The sequence below is a fragment of the Gymnogyps californianus genome, chromosome 4, assembly GCF_018139145.2.
Source record: "Gymnogyps californianus isolate 813 chromosome 4, ASM1813914v2, whole genome shotgun sequence".
Classification (NCBI taxonomy): Eukaryota; Metazoa; Chordata; class Aves; order Accipitriformes; family Cathartidae; genus Gymnogyps; species Gymnogyps californianus.
This window is the reverse complement of record NC_059474.1, coordinates 66,114,507-66,133,100: the sequence shown is the minus strand read 5'-3', so window position 1 is coordinate 66,133,100 and position 18,594 is coordinate 66,114,507. Positions and strand designations below refer to the sequence as shown.

Here is an 18,594-nt window from a genome sequence, read left to right as displayed (position 1 = left end):
GTTATTGCATGTGTTATTGGCTTCTGGTAGGTCAGATCTAATAAAAAGTAGCTTTTCATTTGTCTCCTGTCACTGGAGTCAGGCAGCTTCAGAATATCAAACAGTTTCATCTCATGTAAATATATGTATTTTATTGGAAATAAATAGGGTCAGGGTAGTTATCCTAGTACTCTCTTTTATCTTCTGCCGTTGAGGAATGGCAGGTAGCCAGCAAACCACTCGGGGGAATCCTGCACTCTCTCGTCTGTCTTCTGGCTGCTGGCAGGTCATGCTTTCTCTCCACCACTGTATTTGTTATAACTCACTGTAAAAATTGATACCCTTTATACAAGGAGTCAGGTGTTTTCAGCTTCGCTTTGTACCCGGGAGCCTAAGTGGAGTTTTACCTTCTACTATGAGGGACCTCCAATTCGTATTACACCGAAAATAAATAGAAGTACCCTGGCTTCTACATACCCTTTAAGCCTAGCAGTGTGTACCAATGGAACTGCAGCCTTGTGTGTTGTCTCCAGCAAGAATGAGGGCTCATAAGCACTGTGCGCTTCCTAACACAGCTCCCAGGCATGCCCCACCTCAAAAAAATTAACTTCCATAATTTAGAAATTTAGGTTTCTAGGAGTTCAGCAATCCAGCTACAATTAAAACCCTGTTAAAAGCCCTGAGCTTGCTTTCTCCTTATGAGTGGGAAAATGTGAACACCCGAGAAGGACGTTAACAGAAGCAAGCAGAAACAGAGGGGATTCCAGCTAGAAGAGCTAACAGGAAACACACTGCGGTAGAGACAACTGCAGGCCACAGAAAGTCCACACTTCCCACACAACCTTGAGTGTCTCAGAGGTGCCTATGCTGATGTGACTCAGTGAGAAACTGAGTCTTTAATGCTGGAGGGGGAAGAGGGAGGAGAGGGATCGTCTCTACTGCAACAGGCACATGAATAAATCCCAGGGGCAAAGGTTCCCAGGTGCTCAGCATCCAGTGCTTTTCATTTGGATACAGGCTTTGTGGTCATTTGGCCTCCCATCTACAGCAGGATTTTATCACTTGGAGCATAACAGCTGAGACTCCCTGTTAGTCTTGGAAACAGGACCTTGAAACCTTTCTAGCAAGCCATACACTTGCACATTTTTCAGTGAGATGTCTCAGTGCTTGTTCCAGTAAGTTGCTAAATATGCTGGCCTTTATACAACAAAATATTTAAGTGCATACTTAAAGCTCTATAGCGTAGAGGAGTATCAGAAGGCAATTCAGCAATGGTCTTCCCTTCATGACCTTAAAACCATCTGCGCTCAATTGACCAAACCACCTAGAAACCTTCACTGTGTTAACGTGGAAGGGGTTTTGTGAGTATCTGAGTGGTTCTATGCATCAGCACAGGAGGAGATGCAGACACCATCTTCAGAGCAAAAATGCTACAAACAGACCACCCAGCAGACATGCGAGAATCTGCAGCATCAACACAAGGAGCACGCCACAAGGATAGCACCTCCTTTTACTGTCCACCATGACCTGAGGCCTGGCAGCCTGGCTTTCTGCTGCACTTGGAGAGGAGAAACGGTGAAGAAAAAATATATATGTATTACTCCAGAACTTCATGATCTCTTTAATGACTTAAGCTTCCAGTATAACAAAATTACCACTTAAAATGATACTGTACTTTTCTGTTCATGCCAGTATTTTAAGGAAGGACAAAACATGCTGTTGTCCAGTAAATTAAATTACCTTTTCATCTTTTTTTTCCTTAAGTGATATTAAGGCTTGTACTTCCCAAAAGAGCATTAATAAGGTTCTAGTCCTCATGGCAGCGTTAGACACGCATACAGCGCTGCCACCTCCTGGTCCCACAGCAAGAGCAACCCGTCCGCGTTTGACACATGAAGCAGACTGTGCAGTGTAATGTATGCGCTTGATGCACCCACCAGATTCCCGTGTCACACGTACAATGCGAAAGGTGAGGGTGCGACATGCAAAGAATAACTTAAAAGCCCAAATGTGTTAGACAGCATCTGGATAGAAATCAGCCTCAGCTCAAATCTAACATAAATGTGTTTTTTATATAGATATCTCTCCTTATAATCCCTTGTAGGTGTATTTTATAAAATTATATTAATAAAAAACAAGACAAATGGAGCAGTTATTTGAAATGTACAGTTTATTTGAACGTGTGTACATACTTACATCTTACGTAAAGTTATAAATTATATGAGTAAAGGAGGCTGCCCGTAGCCATATATGATGACCATTTTTTTTTACAAATCTATTATATAATTGATAAACACAGTATTTAATGTATGAACAAATTAATGCTTATGACGTAGTTACAAAATAAGCTGTTTAATAGATGTCTGTATAAACTTAAAAGGTAGTCATTAATAGCTATCCTATATAAAAAGAAGACATATACCTTTCTAAATTATCTAATAACCTATTTCTTAAAAGTCCAATATGCAAGGATATAGTATTTTCCCCAATATTATTCTATTTAATGTCTACCATGTAGATATTAAATGTGTTTCACCACATGCATCTTTCGTATAGTCAAATACAAATACCTAGGGATATCAACTGATGTCAATAATCCGCAATGGCACACAAATCATGACTACTGATTAGTAAAGCAATTATCATATTAAAAGAGTTCAACAGGGCTCAACATACTGTAAAATTAGAAATCAGTCAATACCACAGCCATTATATATAACATCATTGATTGGATGTACTAAACGCTAGCCTTGATGACAATTGATCACGATGAACCCTGCTCACAAAGGAGTCTGGTACACTAATTGAGGAGCCATCGTTAAATAGAATAATAAATAGAGGAGGAGGAGGGGAGAGGAGAAATGGCTACAAACCTGAAGTCCTTCGTGTCTGTACAACAACAACAATAAAAAAAGCAAAGAGCCGGAAGGCCCCTATCTTTACTGTATGTCCACTAACTTCTAAGCCTACTTTTCCAAAACCAAATGAACCTGCGAACCCCTTGCAGGTCATCTCCACAATCTGTGCCACAGCTGGGAAACACGCTCAAAAGAGCCTGAGCAACGGGTATTTCACCTCAGCACAAACATTTCCAAAAGCAAATCCCGCAGAGAGGCTAGAAAACCCAGAGGTCCCATCTGTAACGCACCTGTGACCTATCTCCATTGGCCTACTTGGAATCAGGCCTCAAACTGCACACATAACCAAAATACGCTCCTTAGAGTGCCTTGAGGCTAACAAACACCAGGTGAAGAGCTGCCCAGGCTGCTTTCCTCGCTTTCATTCAGGGCAGGCTGCACAAGGAAGAGTTTGAGTAAAACGCTGAGCCATCGAATTTGGCACTAGCTGCTCGCTGTTCTCACTACGGCTCAAGGAAACGTGTGCTGATAGGAAACAAGTTCAGAACATCTCCCTGATTATTCTGAAAACATGTTTTCTTCTGAAAGTGTTCCCAGTCCCAGATCAGGAGCAAAGAGTATCAAGGTACTGAAGAAACTCATCACAGCAAATGCAAGTATCATACTGCCTTTCAGGAACATCCCAGGCTTGCTGCCTCTACTGAATTTTAAAATACAAATAAAAGCTCAGGGTTTAGACCCATACCTCATTTTGAAGCAACTAAAGGACAGGAGTATTTCTGATTTTGGTTTGTCACCAGGAAGAGGCAGCCTGGGGAAACCCTACACAACACAGGCTGCTGAAACTTAGAACAAGCGCAAGCTCTGTTGGTAAGTACACCGTGACCGATGATCAAAGATCCGGTGTTTGGGGTATGCAGAGTAATTTCTACGTTTTCATGGTTTCCTGGAAATGTAGGAGAAAGAACAGGCTCATTAATCGGGATTTAGGGCAACTCTGCTTTAAATGAAATGTTGAGAAGTCTGTGCAAGGGAGAGTGTGCTACCACCAGCCAGGCACCACTAGATGGTATCCTTTGCACATTTCTTACAATACCTGGATGTGCAATTACTGAAATGCATCTTGGAACAACAGCGAGTCAGGAAAAAGAGGTGTCTCCCAATAACGTAGAGCAGGTCAGCAGAAGTCGGAGAGAGAAGAGCATTTCAGACGTTCCCAAAGATAAGACACAGCTGTAGAAAAAGACATCTGGAGTCAAGAGAATAAAGGACTCTAGCTACATCAGTCAGTCTTAACATGCAGGTACATTACAGTGAAAGATTATTAGACATCTTAGCAAACTCCGATTCAGTTCTCACAGAGTACAAGAGGTCACTAAGTTGCTTATCACTACGTCTTCTAATAATCTGTAACATTTCTATTGTTCCTCATGTCCGCACTATGCTCCTAATTGTATTATATACACATACCAAAGTGACTCACCCACACAGAGAGAGGGCCTGATTTTATTCACTCATTCCAACACACATTTATTTTCAACTCATGGCCCACTGTCTTAGGCATCTCAGAAGTTTGGGATGAATGCACCTAGGACCACTTTGGTTTGTTTCAGTTTCATCAACATGACGCATTAGTCCCACAGCAACAGTTAGCATCACTTAGATGCTTCATATGTACGTATTAGCCTTGCTTTGTAATTTGGTGCTGCTGGCTATGTTTTACAATGTAGGTCTTCCCTACACTGATGAGCTGTATCAGAAGGCCCTGATATTTTATTTGGAGAAGAGGCCACCCAGTCAATTAAAAGTGCAAGGCTCATTGTGTAAGGAGCTGAGGGGCAAATAGATTAAATGGTAAACAATAGAGGAAGTTTATGCTCTTGAGGAAGACCGAGCACAGCTTCTCCAAAATGATGATACATCTTGTCTATGTAGCTTGCACAGCTAGCAAATAAAAAAAAAGGAAAAAAAACCATTACTTACACTGACAGATTTTTGTTTAAGTTTTTGTTTGTTTGGCTTTTGGGGTTTTTTTGGGGGGAGGGTTTGTTTGTTTGGTTTTTTTTGATTGGCGTTTTGGTTTTTTGTTGTTTTTTTTTTCCTCGAGTGCCGGATCCACCGAAATATTCCTTCTCTTCCATGTAAGCCTACCAGTTGGCACAAATTAGCACAAGACCATGCTACATTTGATCCTGCAAACGTACGGAGTAAAAAAGGGAGCTCAAACAGTTTAGAAGCCTGGTTCCTGCAAGACCAGTGGAAGATAAGGAAAGAGAAGGAGTAACACAAGTGTGAGTTCTTTGATTGTGAAAAATAAGCTGCAGTTTACCAGCTTCTCACTCACGTATTATCATGAGAACATGTTCTTTTTATTGTTACCATGCCCTCCTGGTGGAGGAGGAAGACACACTTATCTGTGGTGTCCTTTTGGAAAACAATCAATTCCTCCACAACCTCAGCACTCTAAGGGCAGCATACAATTTCAGTTAAAAGCAATTGTCAAGGCCACTGCTAATAAATGCAAATGAAATACAGAATATCAAGAGAAAGGAAAGGGGGAGATGGAAAGTAGGTAAAGAAAGCACCACCAAAACCGAGAAACATTTCTTCAAAGCAGGGCAAGACAAAGTAGTCTCTCTTTGAAGTCAGGTTGGCATTTTTACTGGCAGCTAACAAAGCACACTTCACTCTTGTCATTGACAAGTTCTTGGGTTCATCATTTGCTTTAAGTATCCCTATTCTATATGTAAGTACCTCCTTCACAGAGTTTTTAGCTTTTGTCAAGACAGCCAAAAAATGGCAGATAAAATAGACAACCACACCACTCCTCCCACAGCTCAACAGGTGACACGTAATACTCGTGCATTCTGAGGTCTAAGCTATACTTTTACAAGACTTGGAGTCATAACCATAATAAGGATCACGCATCCAAGGCTCTTCTCCTCTTGGAGTGCTGGGGAAGTGTTGCAGGACAGGAAAAAAGGCACATCATCTCCTAATGTCTTACAGAAGCAGAGCCCAATTAGAAAATTTCTGTTCCAAAAGTTCTTCTTTATCTCCCCATCTTTTCCTGTCTCTGGCCCCTCTTTTTGCCTGTTCTGTCTCCCCTTTTACCTCTGAGCAGAAAGAAGGTACACAGTAGTGTGGGAAGGATGCTCCCAACACTTGTCTTAACCCCTTGCATACAACTGCAGTCTCTGTTAGCGATTCTCAGACAGTCACACAGAAGGAAAAACTCCCAATTTTAAACTTTGGCACACTGAAAAGATTTAACAGTTATCAGGATAGTCTGCCACATTTCTTCAGATTTTTATACTGAGAAACTAAATCAACAGCTTCAACAGACATGGAAGCACAGCTTACTACAGTCAGGAGCAAGCAGACCTCTTTCACAATAGGAGAGCCTGAAGCAATTTTCTTCTGTAGACATACTGCTAGCACTCTCCCTACCTGGGTGGCTAACAGCTTTTTAAAAGGGCAGTTTCTCCTACTGCTTACCTATGACATAAAAATTTGGACTGACCACCAAGAGAATTCACATACCTGTAGCAATAAATCAAGGGATGATACGCCAGGCCAGGCCACAGAAGAGGAGAGCTCAGTTCTGTGCTACTTCTGTGCCATGCAGCCTCAGGGCAGTCATCACCTCTGTTAGGCCCTCCCCTGAATATTAGTTTTCTACACTCTCCAGGACTGGGCAGGGTTATATCTGTGCACGTCTTTCTGCAGGGTGTATTTGTGCTCATCACAACAGGTCCTCCATCTCTGCTGAGACCTCAGTCAATGGACTGCTGTCATGTAAACCTTATTAACTGTCCTTACCAACTTATCTGTCTTAAAGCAACCTGGGCAAAATAACACCTACTCGTGTGTGCTTCATTAGTGACGTTCAGATCATTGAAGAAGCCAGATTCTTCCACATGGGCACTACTTAACAGGAGAGCAAATATTTTATACAAAGAAATACTATAGGTGATGGAAATATTTCCATCTCAGCTTCCTTAAGTGCACTTGCTCTATTTATTCCTGCATGGTGGGCTTGTCAGAGGGCAAATCAGTAGCCTTCATATCAAGCAGTAACACAAGCAGGTGGCTATCCAGAAATAATTACAACAGAGGATAACAGACGTCATGTCATAGGTTTTCTTTAATTGTGTAACACATACAAACAGATACAGAAAGGGATCTAGCAAAATCAGAAGACACAATATAATTTTAAAATACAATATATTTTTCTATGACATTGTCCTTGGCTGTGACTAATTTATCCCAGTGTCACACACCCAGGCATCAGGGACATGCTGCCTGGACGCTTTGCTGCTGTTTCAGTGGGACCCTGGAAAACTTCCTACATTGCCATCCCTGGTCTTGTGACATGGAGGGGAAAGTCAGTGACTGCATCTTTCCCTCTGACATCCAACAATTCCTCTCCAACTTGCAATTCGGAAAACGTATTTTGGTGAACTGCTTAATATCTTCTGACATCAGGAGATCTATCTCTACAGCAACACAGTGACTGTGGCTCACAGGAAAACTGCTAGTCCAAGTCATTGATAGAGGCTAGGAGTACAGAAGTGTTTTATTACAAGTTAAGAAGTTACCATTTAAGTCTTCAGGGTAACTCAAAGATTTAAAAAAATGGTGTTTTAATGAACCTAAGTAATTTTATTGCAGATTCTTCTCACTCAACATCAGAGAGAATTTTACTAGTGTATTGTAAATCTTCCTATTTATAAAATGATATCCTTATTTAATACAAAATAGTATTTCTTTATGGCTTCCCTGCTGTGTCATATGCAAGATATCTTACAGGGACAGAAGGAAAATATGTGACTTTTAGTAGAAAAAATAGCCCATTTTCTGGTGGAGATAAGTCATGGAAAAATGAGATAAAATAAATACCATTTAACAAACATTTCCGTTTCCCACAGATCCATCTTCTATTACTATCTGGCAATATTTTTTCTGTTGCTCTTCCTTGAAAGACTCTTTGACCTTTTTCCTTTTCAGTCCCCCGTCCCTGAAAGATACAGAAAAGAAACAGCCTTGAGCTCACTTCAGGGTCAAGGCAGAAGGTTACAATATTTAGACTACGTAGTCAAAGCAGTTTTCACCCTAAATGTTGGCTTTTGCAATACAATGCTAAATGATCTGTACTGCCAAGACTTACCACACACACAAACAGTGCCTTTCCTTTCATCCAGCATTTAACAGGCAAATAATTAATTTTCACCAAATACTACCTGCTGGCTAGATTCGTTTCTCTTTTTATACTATATTAGTCTATTTATTCTAGTGGAACTGTTCAAGGAATGAAGTAATATTTTCTGACTCAGAGTCAGTAAGGGTGATGGACTACAGCCCAAGCAAAGCAAATCTGGAAGAAGTTTTGAAAGATTCCAGGCTAATATTTCAGAATACAGAACACCTAAACATGCTTTAAACTCAACCTCAAAGGTGTTGCTTCTTACCAAGGAAGCACAGACATTCCTCCCCGAGCAGCAATGACAGCCTTGACTCTGTTGGCAAAGTGAACAGCATCTTCTTCTTCCTGAAAAAAATATATGAATTATTTGCTTTGCAACTTAAACATTTTCTCCATGTCTCACTTAAAGAGATGCTTTTTGTCAGACAGCATTGGGTTTATGCCAGGCCCACAGGTCAAATGTGACCTGCAGGGCAGTTCCAGCTGGTCCTGGGGAACACCGCCTAGTTTGCCACCATTCGGTGCCAAAAGAACTAAGTGGGAGGCTCTGCGGTTTCTGGGGCAATCTCCAACAACACACAGCGTGAGGTCACAGGTCTGGCCAGAGCAGGGGATGCATCTGCTCCCAGTACTTCAGTATCAGTCTGAAGCTGGGAACAGACCAACAGTATCACCTTGGAGGAGATGGGGTGCCTTGAACAGGGTTGGGGCCTGAGGCATTCAGGATCAGTGAATTATTGTGGATTCACAGGAGTCTGTTTGCCCAAACTCCAGAGGACTGAAGATACATGCATTACAGCAGCTTCCCTGCCAAGACTAGGGCTGAGCAAAGACCAGGGTAGGCAGTACCAAACTGGGGCATTGCTGGAGCAAAGGCCTTGACCACTTTGTCAGTGTCAGGTAGGTATCCAGGGGCAGTGGGCCGAGAGGCTGTGCCAAGTTGTGGGGTAAAGCTGCTGGGCAAAGGATTAGCTGGATATTCTGCAGGGCTGAGAAACAAGGAAGCAGGAGGAAGCTGTGCAGATGGAGGTAGAAGGGCGACACAGAAGGCAGAAGCATCCCAGTATGGAGTGAAGAGAAGGAATCTATACATCACTTCTGGAGTAAAAAAGGGAGGTCTGTGCCAGGCTGAGGGGCAGGACTCCTGCAGCATAAAACCACATTTTAACATCTCTTCTAGTCTCTGGGAGCAGAGGAAAACAAGGCAGCTGCACCCAAGTAAAGGAGCTATTTGGGAGCGATAGGGAGCATGTGCAGAAATGTCTGAATCTCTGCAAGAGTAGTTTTTACTTGAAGATAACTAACCCACATAAATCCACGCTCACTTCATTTTAAGGCTACAGTGTTGCTTTCTGGCCTTTGTCCATTAACTTGTCAATAAAGATTCGCAAACATAATGCCAACATACTATGCGTAGTAATGCAGACTTCCTCCCAGACAACATTTTACAAGCATTTGCAAAACATACGAAAGCATAAGTACCTCTTTGACCATTGGTGGCAGGTACCACACATTACAGACAATAGCCCAGCTGGTCATCATATTAAAAGCATAGGTCATCACGGAATACTTTGTGCTGTTCCAGAATGCATCTCCAAAGCGGGGGTCATACTGGAAGACAAGAATAATAAGCGAAAGGGCATGATCTGCTACCTTAGTTTAAATCACGTAAGCTGCTCCTTTTTGGCCACAAAGTCACAGTTCAACTTGTTAAATCAGGCACAAATCTAATCACACCTCCTAAAAGCAGCAGTAAACTCAAGAGTAAAGCTCCACATTTCAACATTTATTACAAGTTTGTAACAGTTAACCTTTACAAGCAATGCAGGACCCCAAACTGCGACAGACCCATTGAAACACATCTCAACTATAACCAGATAGATCTACTCAAAATGTAAAGACTTGTCATCTACAGATATGTTGACTACAACGGTTTCCTTGAAAACACTGTTGTGGTTTAACCCCAGCCAGCAACCAAGCACCACACAGCCACTCGCCCACTCTCCCCACAGTGGGATGGGCGAGAGAATCGGAAGGGTAAAAGTGAGAAAACTCATGGCTTGAGATAAAGACAGTTTAATAAGTAAAGCAAAAGCCACGCACACAAGCAAAGCAAAACAAGGAATTCATTCACTACTTCCCATTGGCAGGCAGCTGTTCAGCCATATCCAGGAAAGCAGGGCTCCATCATGCATAACAGTTACTTGGGAAGACAAACACCGTAACTCCGAACATCCCTCCCTTCCCTCTTCTTCCCCCAGCCTCATATGCTAAGCATGATGTCATATGGTATAAAATATCCCTTTGGTCAGTTGGGATCAGCTGTCCCAGCTGTGTCCCCTCCCAGCTTCTTGTGCACCCCCAGCCTACTCGCTGGTGGGGTGGGGTGAGAAGCAGAAAAGGTCCTGATGCTGTGCAAGCACTGCTCAGCAGCAACCAAAACATCCCTGTATTATCAACACTGTCCTCAGCAAAAATCCCAAACATAGCCCCATACCAGTTACCATGAAGAAAATTAACTATCGCAGCCAAAACCAGCAAACGCTCACACCAGTTTTAACAATTTCCATAAGATTAGGCAACATTATAGTTCCAGAACAAGTACTAGCATATCTAGAGCTAGGGTGACTTGGCTAAAGCTACTCAGAAAGCCTTGCAAGTGCCAAGAAAAGTGCCTTTATCCCCAGAGCACACAAGAGCCAGGAGCCCTAGGACAGAAAGAGTAGGCAGAACTGAACAGGCAGCACAGCAATTGCCAACTGTGCTTTTCAGGTTGCTCCTAACCAGTTGTAAAGACACTCAGTGAAACATTTCCCATACTGCACTGAACTGCAAGACATTGCGCACCATGAAAAGATTCCATTTTCTCAGGGCTTATTCAGTACTTTATTCACACAGAACAAACCCCTTTTTAAGGTTTACACATGAACAGTTTCTCTGACATGAGAAGCTTCTGCAAATAATCCTTCCATGTTAGGAAAACTGTGGATACCTTACCTTGATTGCTACCGGATGGATGGTCCCTCCTACCTCAAAGCTTCCCTTCTTAAACATCATTACTGATGTGTTGTTTATGCAGGTACCTGGCCAGAATTAAGACAGAGGAAGAGTTTAATCCACTCTAAGAAAAGTATCACCAAATGAATCCTAAACTGTCTTAAGGAGACACAGGTTGCTAGAGGAAAAAGTGAGCTTTGGTTCCGAAACATAATCCCAGAGCCTGTTCTCTTCTATTATGCTACACACTAAAGCAAACAGACTGCCATAAAACTGTTACAAAATATTAGAATCTGACTTTTAATATTTCACAAGACCTAATTAATTCTACAGACTAAAAACAAACACCTCACTTGTAAAGACTGGGTATAATAAACTGCACTCAATGGCAAGAAGTGAGAAGAGCAATAAAATCAATATAGTTATTTCCTACCTTCCGGGAAAATTAAAATGGGTAATTTGGCCTTATCTGCAATGTGTTCTCTAATTCTGTGGAGAGAAAATAAAATTTCAGTGTATACTTCATTTTCATAGAAGACTCATATTTGTATTTGGCCAAGAATCTAAACATCCATTACCTCTTACATAGGACAAGAAAAGCCCTTGCCCAATTGCCCTTTGCCAGTCAGTAGCCTCAGCCGGGATGTGTGCTAGTTTCAGGCCTTTATCTCAGAGGCTCTCTCTTGCTCGTTGCAAAAGTAGGTTTTCTACAAAACTGTATACAGTTTTATTTCATCATTCTAACCCAATTAACAGGAAGCCAGAACAGTGGTACTTGAAGCACGTAAAAATCGCTTCCCATTTATCTTTGACAGGTTCCAGCTATGAACACAGTCAAACTTTTCTTTTGACTGAAACGTATTCCATATTTCAAGTTGTCATGCCTTCTAGGTTCATAGCATCAGTTTTATATGGATCTAATGATTCTCCACATCTAGTTGAGATAGGCCACTATTTTACTACATTTGCTGCATCACTTAAAAACAAATGTATTACCACTAAGCAGATTACTGACACACAAAATCTGTTTTCTGAGACACCTGTCTGTCCTATGACTCAAGAGCATGCAGTTCCTCTCCAGTCTGCATTAAAGAACAAAAACAAAACATCAGATATCAAAAAAAGGAAAGAATGATCCAGCATGGGGAGACCTTCTCCATTTTTCTAAGGACAAACTGTCATAGACACTTACTTAATGTTAGCTGCGTTGCACCCTATTTCACTAAGATTTAAGATGACTAAGAACAGTCTGTGTAAACACCTGAGAATATAAGAACTGCCATACTGAGTCAATCCTGTTCACGTCCTTAAAAGTCCAACATGCTGTCTCTGCCAGGAATCAATACTGCAGGCCTGGAGAGCAGTATAGGCATTAAGCAAACTTACTATGACACTTCTCCAGGATACTCTTCCAGCAGCTAGGTGGTACCTTGGGGGGGGGGGGGGGGTGTGGGTTTTTTTTTTCCTCCCCTATGATCAGCCTCTTTTTATCCTGTACTCACAGCAGATATAACCAGCTTCGATGCTCGGAGCTGATGAAAAATGTACCAGGGGAAGGCATGAACTGAAAAGCAGATGTGCTGGACAGAACTCCAGTTTCTGTCCTGACACCCCAAATCATCAGCCTTGAAACTGAATGAACAGGCTCCTGCCTGTGGCAGGCAGGGCGATTGTGGCAATGTGGAAATTCCCAGAGGTTACAGGGCAAGTGATCAGAAGTTCAGTAGATGATTGCTGCACCCTGCACCTTCATTGCTGGAGCAGCTCCAAACCTTACACTGATGACAGCCTACAGCTGCCCACCAAAGAGGAATGCAGGGTGAGAACAGTCTCAACTCACACTTGGACCTCACAATTACTAGACCTGACGGGACAATTAAGCAAACACCTCACCACCTTACTTTTTCCTCACCAGATGACGGTCTTTCATTTCTGAGCGTTCAAACAAAACATGCTGAGTGGTTTTCATGCAAGATTTTTGAATAAGCCCCAAAAGCCCTCCATGTGCCTGGCCAACCTGCAAGCCCAAAAGAAACCGGTTACTATGCAAACACACACACACTTAAATGATAAAATTCTGAACACAGATGCATCAGTTTCTAAGCTCGTTCACAAATTATACCAATCCTCTTGGTCAAAAGTGTGCACACACCTGCCTGTGTCTATTATTTTGCAGTCCCAAATGTGAGTTTGAATGCTATCAAATCCCCCTCTTTCTACCAGTAAGTTTATCCTCTTACCCAACACTACATCTACGGGCATCTCAACATCACCAATATTTACTGACTCTCTTGTTCATACCAAGGAATAGCATCCATCACTGGCCAGGATTAGAACATCTAATGGAGACGTGTGGTTGGCTACACAGATGCCTCCTTCCTGCGGTCTGTTTTCCCTGCAGTGACAACCGTAAAAGTAATTACTTAATGTTTATTCTCCAGACCACAGGTCCCGTCAGGTGACCCATCCAGTGAGCATACATCCAAAACTGAGACTCTCAGCAACAAAAGCATTTCAGGCACACAGCTCATCTGCAGATCCATAGAAAGTAGAAGAACACAAAACATTTTAAAATACTAATATTACTATGATATACGTTAAAACTTCTAGCAGTATATTACAGCAGATAAGTCATCATTCCTCATACTTTCAAGAGACCCTTCACATTTCAGTAGTTTTGGCATTTCACCAAAACCAGTTTCCTTTTAGCTGAGAATACAAGACTTCATTGGAGTAGGCATTTTAGCTGCATACATTACCATTCATAGAGGTATATATCAAAGACTACTCAGACACTAAAACTCTAAAAGCAAAGACAGTAGAGAATGATTTTGCTTGTTTTCTAAAGCACAAACAAAAAAATATTTCAGAAACCTCCATTACATAAATCCACCACCAAGTAAGCAAGATAGTACAAAAACTTACTGAAATACCATCCCTAACTTACTTTAGGAGAGATAGTGAAGAATTAGTTACCAAACAAATTGGCTAATAGAACAGTCGAACATTTTATGGTGATGTTCTTGCGTGTGATTATAACATGTTTATGGCAAACATTGAGAAAAACGTCTAAGCGTGTATTTAATCAAGAACACAGTACTACTCCACCTTTGCATACCCTGCCAATACACAACAGAAAACACAGTAGGGCATGCAAACATCTTGACAGAGTCTAGATGATCTGAACAGCTTCTTGAATCAAATTGCACCATCATAGTATCTGTGCAGTAATGGAATAAGAATCCCGCTCTAAAACTTGAGACATTGAGTACTGTAAGAAATCAATACCAAACCAACGAGAGCAGGGTGGCACCACTCACCTGTTGTGGAAACTAACAAGACCACCCAGACATCGGACACCTAATGTGGCACATATCATCTGAACCTGGTTGCTCAGCCAGCATTTAACTCTAAAAGAAATGAAGCCATACATACATTTCCAGTTCTACGTAGTCACTCATAGAACAACGTAATGTAAACTCTCCAAATTATTCCCAATAGTTGTTGTTACAAAGACTATACTAAGAAGAAGCAATTGCACCAACAATGCCACACAGGAGGAGCTTATCGGGTATCAAAGATACTCTTGGTCCATTCTTCTACTGTAATCCATTCTAAACCCACCAAATTCAAAGCAGAGAAGATAATAGTCAGGGTTTTGTTTTATAGATTTTCTCTGGAAGCAACTGCTATTGACTCACTCATTAACATCAATTAAATACAAAAATATTTAGCTGGTGAATCACGTTTGAGGTTTGTTTGCGCTAACAGGACATAACTATCTTACAGTATTAATATGGAATTGCTCAGGACCGATGATTTACTTGCCCTATTCTGACACAAGTAGAGCATACTCTTTATTTTCTACTCTAAGACACGCTTCCATCAGTATTGCATGTCCACTTTCAGATGCCATTACCATACTCTCTCTCATAGTGCTCTATGAGAGCAGTAGAGGAAAAAAATCACCCCACAATAGTTCACATTAATCCTCCAGACTCAAGCAGATTTATATTCCAAACACACTAATTCAAATCCTTAAAGAAATAAAAAAAGAAATGGAAAGAGCCCTCAGCAAACACCTACCTGCCATTTGGAAACTGTCCTACTACTGTAGTGGCCAAGACCAGCAAGAGGATGCTGAAAACAGCCAAGCAGATACTACAAAGTAAAATAATCTTAATTAAATGCTAAAAAGCAAAACTGGAAGAGCTAGCAAGAAAATCTTTTATTTAACCCTTTGATCCATTTCACAATGCTTCCTTTCACCATTAATAGCATCTAACTAGCAATACAAACCAGTTAAGGCCAACAGGATAATATGAGCACATTTTCACTCCATTAATCCTGCACTGAGTACAAAACCTTGTGCTGCCTGGAGCCTATCTTCCAAAAAGCACCATGCCTTGATCTGAAGCTATCACATGGTAAAGAAGCCATCGTGTTCAAAGAGGATGGCCAGTAGTGGCTAGTGTTCTTTAATGCAGGTGAGATTTCTCAGTGCCAAAAGGGACTCATCATTTCATTTTTAAAAACCTATCCGGAAATTTCAGTACATATTTCCACCCCAAGCAGTAAGCTACTATATACTCATGAAAATTAAATGTCATTGGTTACTAATGGCTGAGTAAAACCAATATTGAAGCCATTTCTACATAAATGTTGTCTTCGTAAGCTGCATATCTAAGTTTATACACAGGCATATGTGCTCTGCTATGTGATTGACTGGTATGAAATCCTTCTATGCACTGCAGCTATGTTTTGAATATACTGTCCTCCCATCACGGGAATAAGAAATTTTAAAAGCTCCTGCTCTTTACAAGAACACATGAATATTCGTAACTGTTTGGTCAATATGATAAAAGGCTGGTTTTGCTTAAAAGAAAAGTTTAAAAGTCTGAAAAATTTAATACATTCCAAGTGGATGTCTCTTTTTCCATCCAGCCTTGTGCTCCCAGAACACTGGCTCTGCTTCAAATCTGAAGTGTTCAGCATACAGTCTCCCTGTCTCTTATTCAGACAGGTAGAGTCTGACCCTTTCAGTTGAAACAGTTGTTACTTTACATAATAAAAAGCTCTCTAGATCATTTCTATAAAGTTTTGCTGGATTTTAAAAACAAATTAATTACTAATAAAACATACAGAACATGAGAAATGTACATCTTCAGCACCTTTTTTTTCTTTTGGGGATATTTGAGTTTCGATGGCATCTTGGAAAACAAAGTCATGCTAGGTTCTCTTTTCTGCACTAGTCAATAGCATATTATTTCACATCTTTTGTAAAAAGTAATATGAAAAAACAATCCCAGTAAATTACATCTGGCTCACCGAAAAGGCACCAGGAGACAATACCGAATTAGGATCCCAATGACCCACACAACGCTCAGTTGCCAGCTGACATAGTGTAAGTTGGCATTGGTTCTGCTGAGGAGATTCCAGGACACTAGCTCCTCAGAGGAGAACCGTGGGGTGACTTCGTCTTCTGCAACTGCCTCACACCCCTTCTTGGAGAAGTACATAACATCAGCAAGGTTGAAACGTCCTCGGTGCTGGCCAGCAATCTCCTCTTCCATGAAGGTTTCCTCTCTTTGGATGATCCCTGCATAAGGAAACAAGTCTTCCTTCCACACAGTGGAATGGACAGTATGGATTCCAAAAAGAGTATAATACACGTGCTTTTTAGAAATAGCCCTCCTCCTACTCCAAGCACCATAATTGCATTGTTATGCCTCATTTACATACTGGCATTTAGTTCCACAAGTTACTTCTCTAATCCTATGCCATATAACACCACTAAATTGTTGAAGAAAGGAGAAAAGCATTCAGAGCAAGCTGCAAATAAAACCTTGAGCACAAAACCTACATCATTGCCATTTACCAAACAACAGATGTATATACACCTAGAAATGTCAACAGTGCACTGCCATAATTGCATACCCCTCCTGGTGCCTTGACTCAAATTCAGGCAGTGTTTGGATAGTTGTTGTTCTTGCTGCTGTTGATTAGTTTTACTTTTTCCCAGCTGTAACAAACACCTTCCTCTGGTATTTCTTCTCAGAGCCTTCTCTCTTCCCCCATCCCTTCTCCTTTAAGAGTCACTTCACTACCAAGAAACTTCAAAGTGTCTAGATTTTTCCCCTGAGATATACATAGTGTAACACAGAAGCATTGTGCAGGAAGAATGACAACACATTCATGCTCCATATCCGTAAAATTACACCTCATAGGATGGCCACGCAGCAAGTCCCAGTGATGTTTGCTGAGGTCACTCTGAGACCAGATTCTTATCTGGCTGGTCACAGTGACTAAAATTGTATTGATTCATACCAGCTAACACTTGGCTTTTTTGTTTGGTTTTGGGGGTTTTTTTGTTTGTTTTTGTTGGGTTTGGGGGGGGAATGGACAGGGGGAACAGGTATTGGATGACATTAAATATGCATTATTCAAAATATATTTAATTTATCTTAATCAACATACTACCCCCTGATCAGAATCACAAAACTTTCCTCCAGCGGCACTTCAGTCAAACCTTCAACATCCAGGAAATCATCAGACCTGAAATTCATTAGCTGACAAACCAAACAGTCTATGTGACTAATGACTAAAAATAGCACTACAAGTAAAAGGATTATTATGAGAACTTAACCCAGTTCCCTTTGGTCAAAGAAGAAAGGAAAAATAGTCGGGAAGAGGAAAAAAAAAAAAATTACTCTCTCGCATTTTATCCCCATGCCTAGAGAACAGTGCAAATTGTAACTCTGATCCATGGGATTGCGTAGCTCCTTTACTTGAGAGTCCCTGGCTGTTTGCATGCTAGGAGTTACAAGAAGCAAGACAGAATCCATACAGAGCAATGTCAAGGGCAAAGAATACTCATTCCTCCTAATCTTGTAAAGAGAGCGCTGATGGAGTCAGAAAGTACAAAATACTCATGAAAACGAGGACAGCTTCCCAAATGCTTATCAGCAATGCCTTCCTCTACCCACATTAGTCTCTAACACCTTTTATTCAGAAGACTGAATCATTCACAGATTATCTTGCTTATAACATACTTAAGGTCTCTTTTGTAGGTTTGTAACTTCAGCAGTTATTTGCCCATCAAACTCTATTTTGGCCATTCCAGTTTTCTTACTTAACATCAGATGCAATTTATGTTTCCATTTACTCTTTTCTAGATAAAATACTAAAATAGTTGCCTTTTTACAAGAGGAATAGTGCTGTGTCACCTTCATTCAGAGATCTTACCAGTGGAGATTAAATTTTCAAGTGCCAACGCCTTCTGCTTTTTTACTCCCTCCTCAATCTGCAGGGCGGCCCACTGTTCCCAAAACAAGAAAAGTAGATGTTGATGGTTTTCATTTCGTCATTTCCAGGCATTCTGTAATCATCGTAGGTGAACTGTCTGAGCCTCTTTTATTGAAGCCAGGTCTTAGATTTTCATTTTTCAAATTCAGCCTGAAGGCTGTCCTGCATGCCTCCTGCTTCATTTGTTACATAGATTACCTTTTGCCATTGTCAGGAAAAATAGTTTGGCTCAAACTTCTTTTCAGGACA

General features: G+C 41.1%; 1 protein-coding gene across 8 annotated transcripts in view; it reads right to left on the bottom strand.

The window, feature by feature from the left end:
* Positions 1 to 3,999: 3,999 nt before the first annotated feature.
* LOC127015638 (glycerol-3-phosphate acyltransferase 3-like) overlaps positions 4,000 to 18,594 on the bottom strand; it is a 28,717-nt gene continuing 14,122 nt past the window's right edge. For 2 of the 8 annotated variants that reach the window (XM_050895700.1, XM_050895701.1), the window contains exons 3-9: positions 13,342 to 13,435; positions 12,942 to 13,057; positions 11,474 to 11,529; positions 11,041 to 11,126; positions 9,526 to 9,654; positions 8,309 to 8,388; positions 6,982 to 7,857 (exon numbers count right to left, since the gene is read on the bottom strand). In XM_050895700.1, the coding sequence (XP_050751657.1) occupies positions 7,743 to 7,857; positions 8,309 to 8,388; positions 9,526 to 9,654; positions 11,041 to 11,126; positions 11,474 to 11,529; positions 12,942 to 13,057; positions 13,342 to 13,435 (676 nt within the window). In that variant the 3' untranslated portion in view covers positions 6,982 to 7,742. Of the gene's footprint in view, positions 4,071 to 6,981; positions 7,858 to 8,308; positions 8,389 to 9,525; positions 9,655 to 11,040; positions 11,127 to 11,473; positions 11,530 to 12,941; positions 13,058 to 13,341; positions 13,436 to 14,360; positions 14,451 to 15,126; positions 15,202 to 16,368; positions 16,658 to 18,285; positions 18,359 to 18,594 lie in introns of those variants that run through there. The other 6 variants (XM_050895695.1, XM_050895694.1, XM_050895697.1 and 3 more) reach the window with 6 other exon arrangements.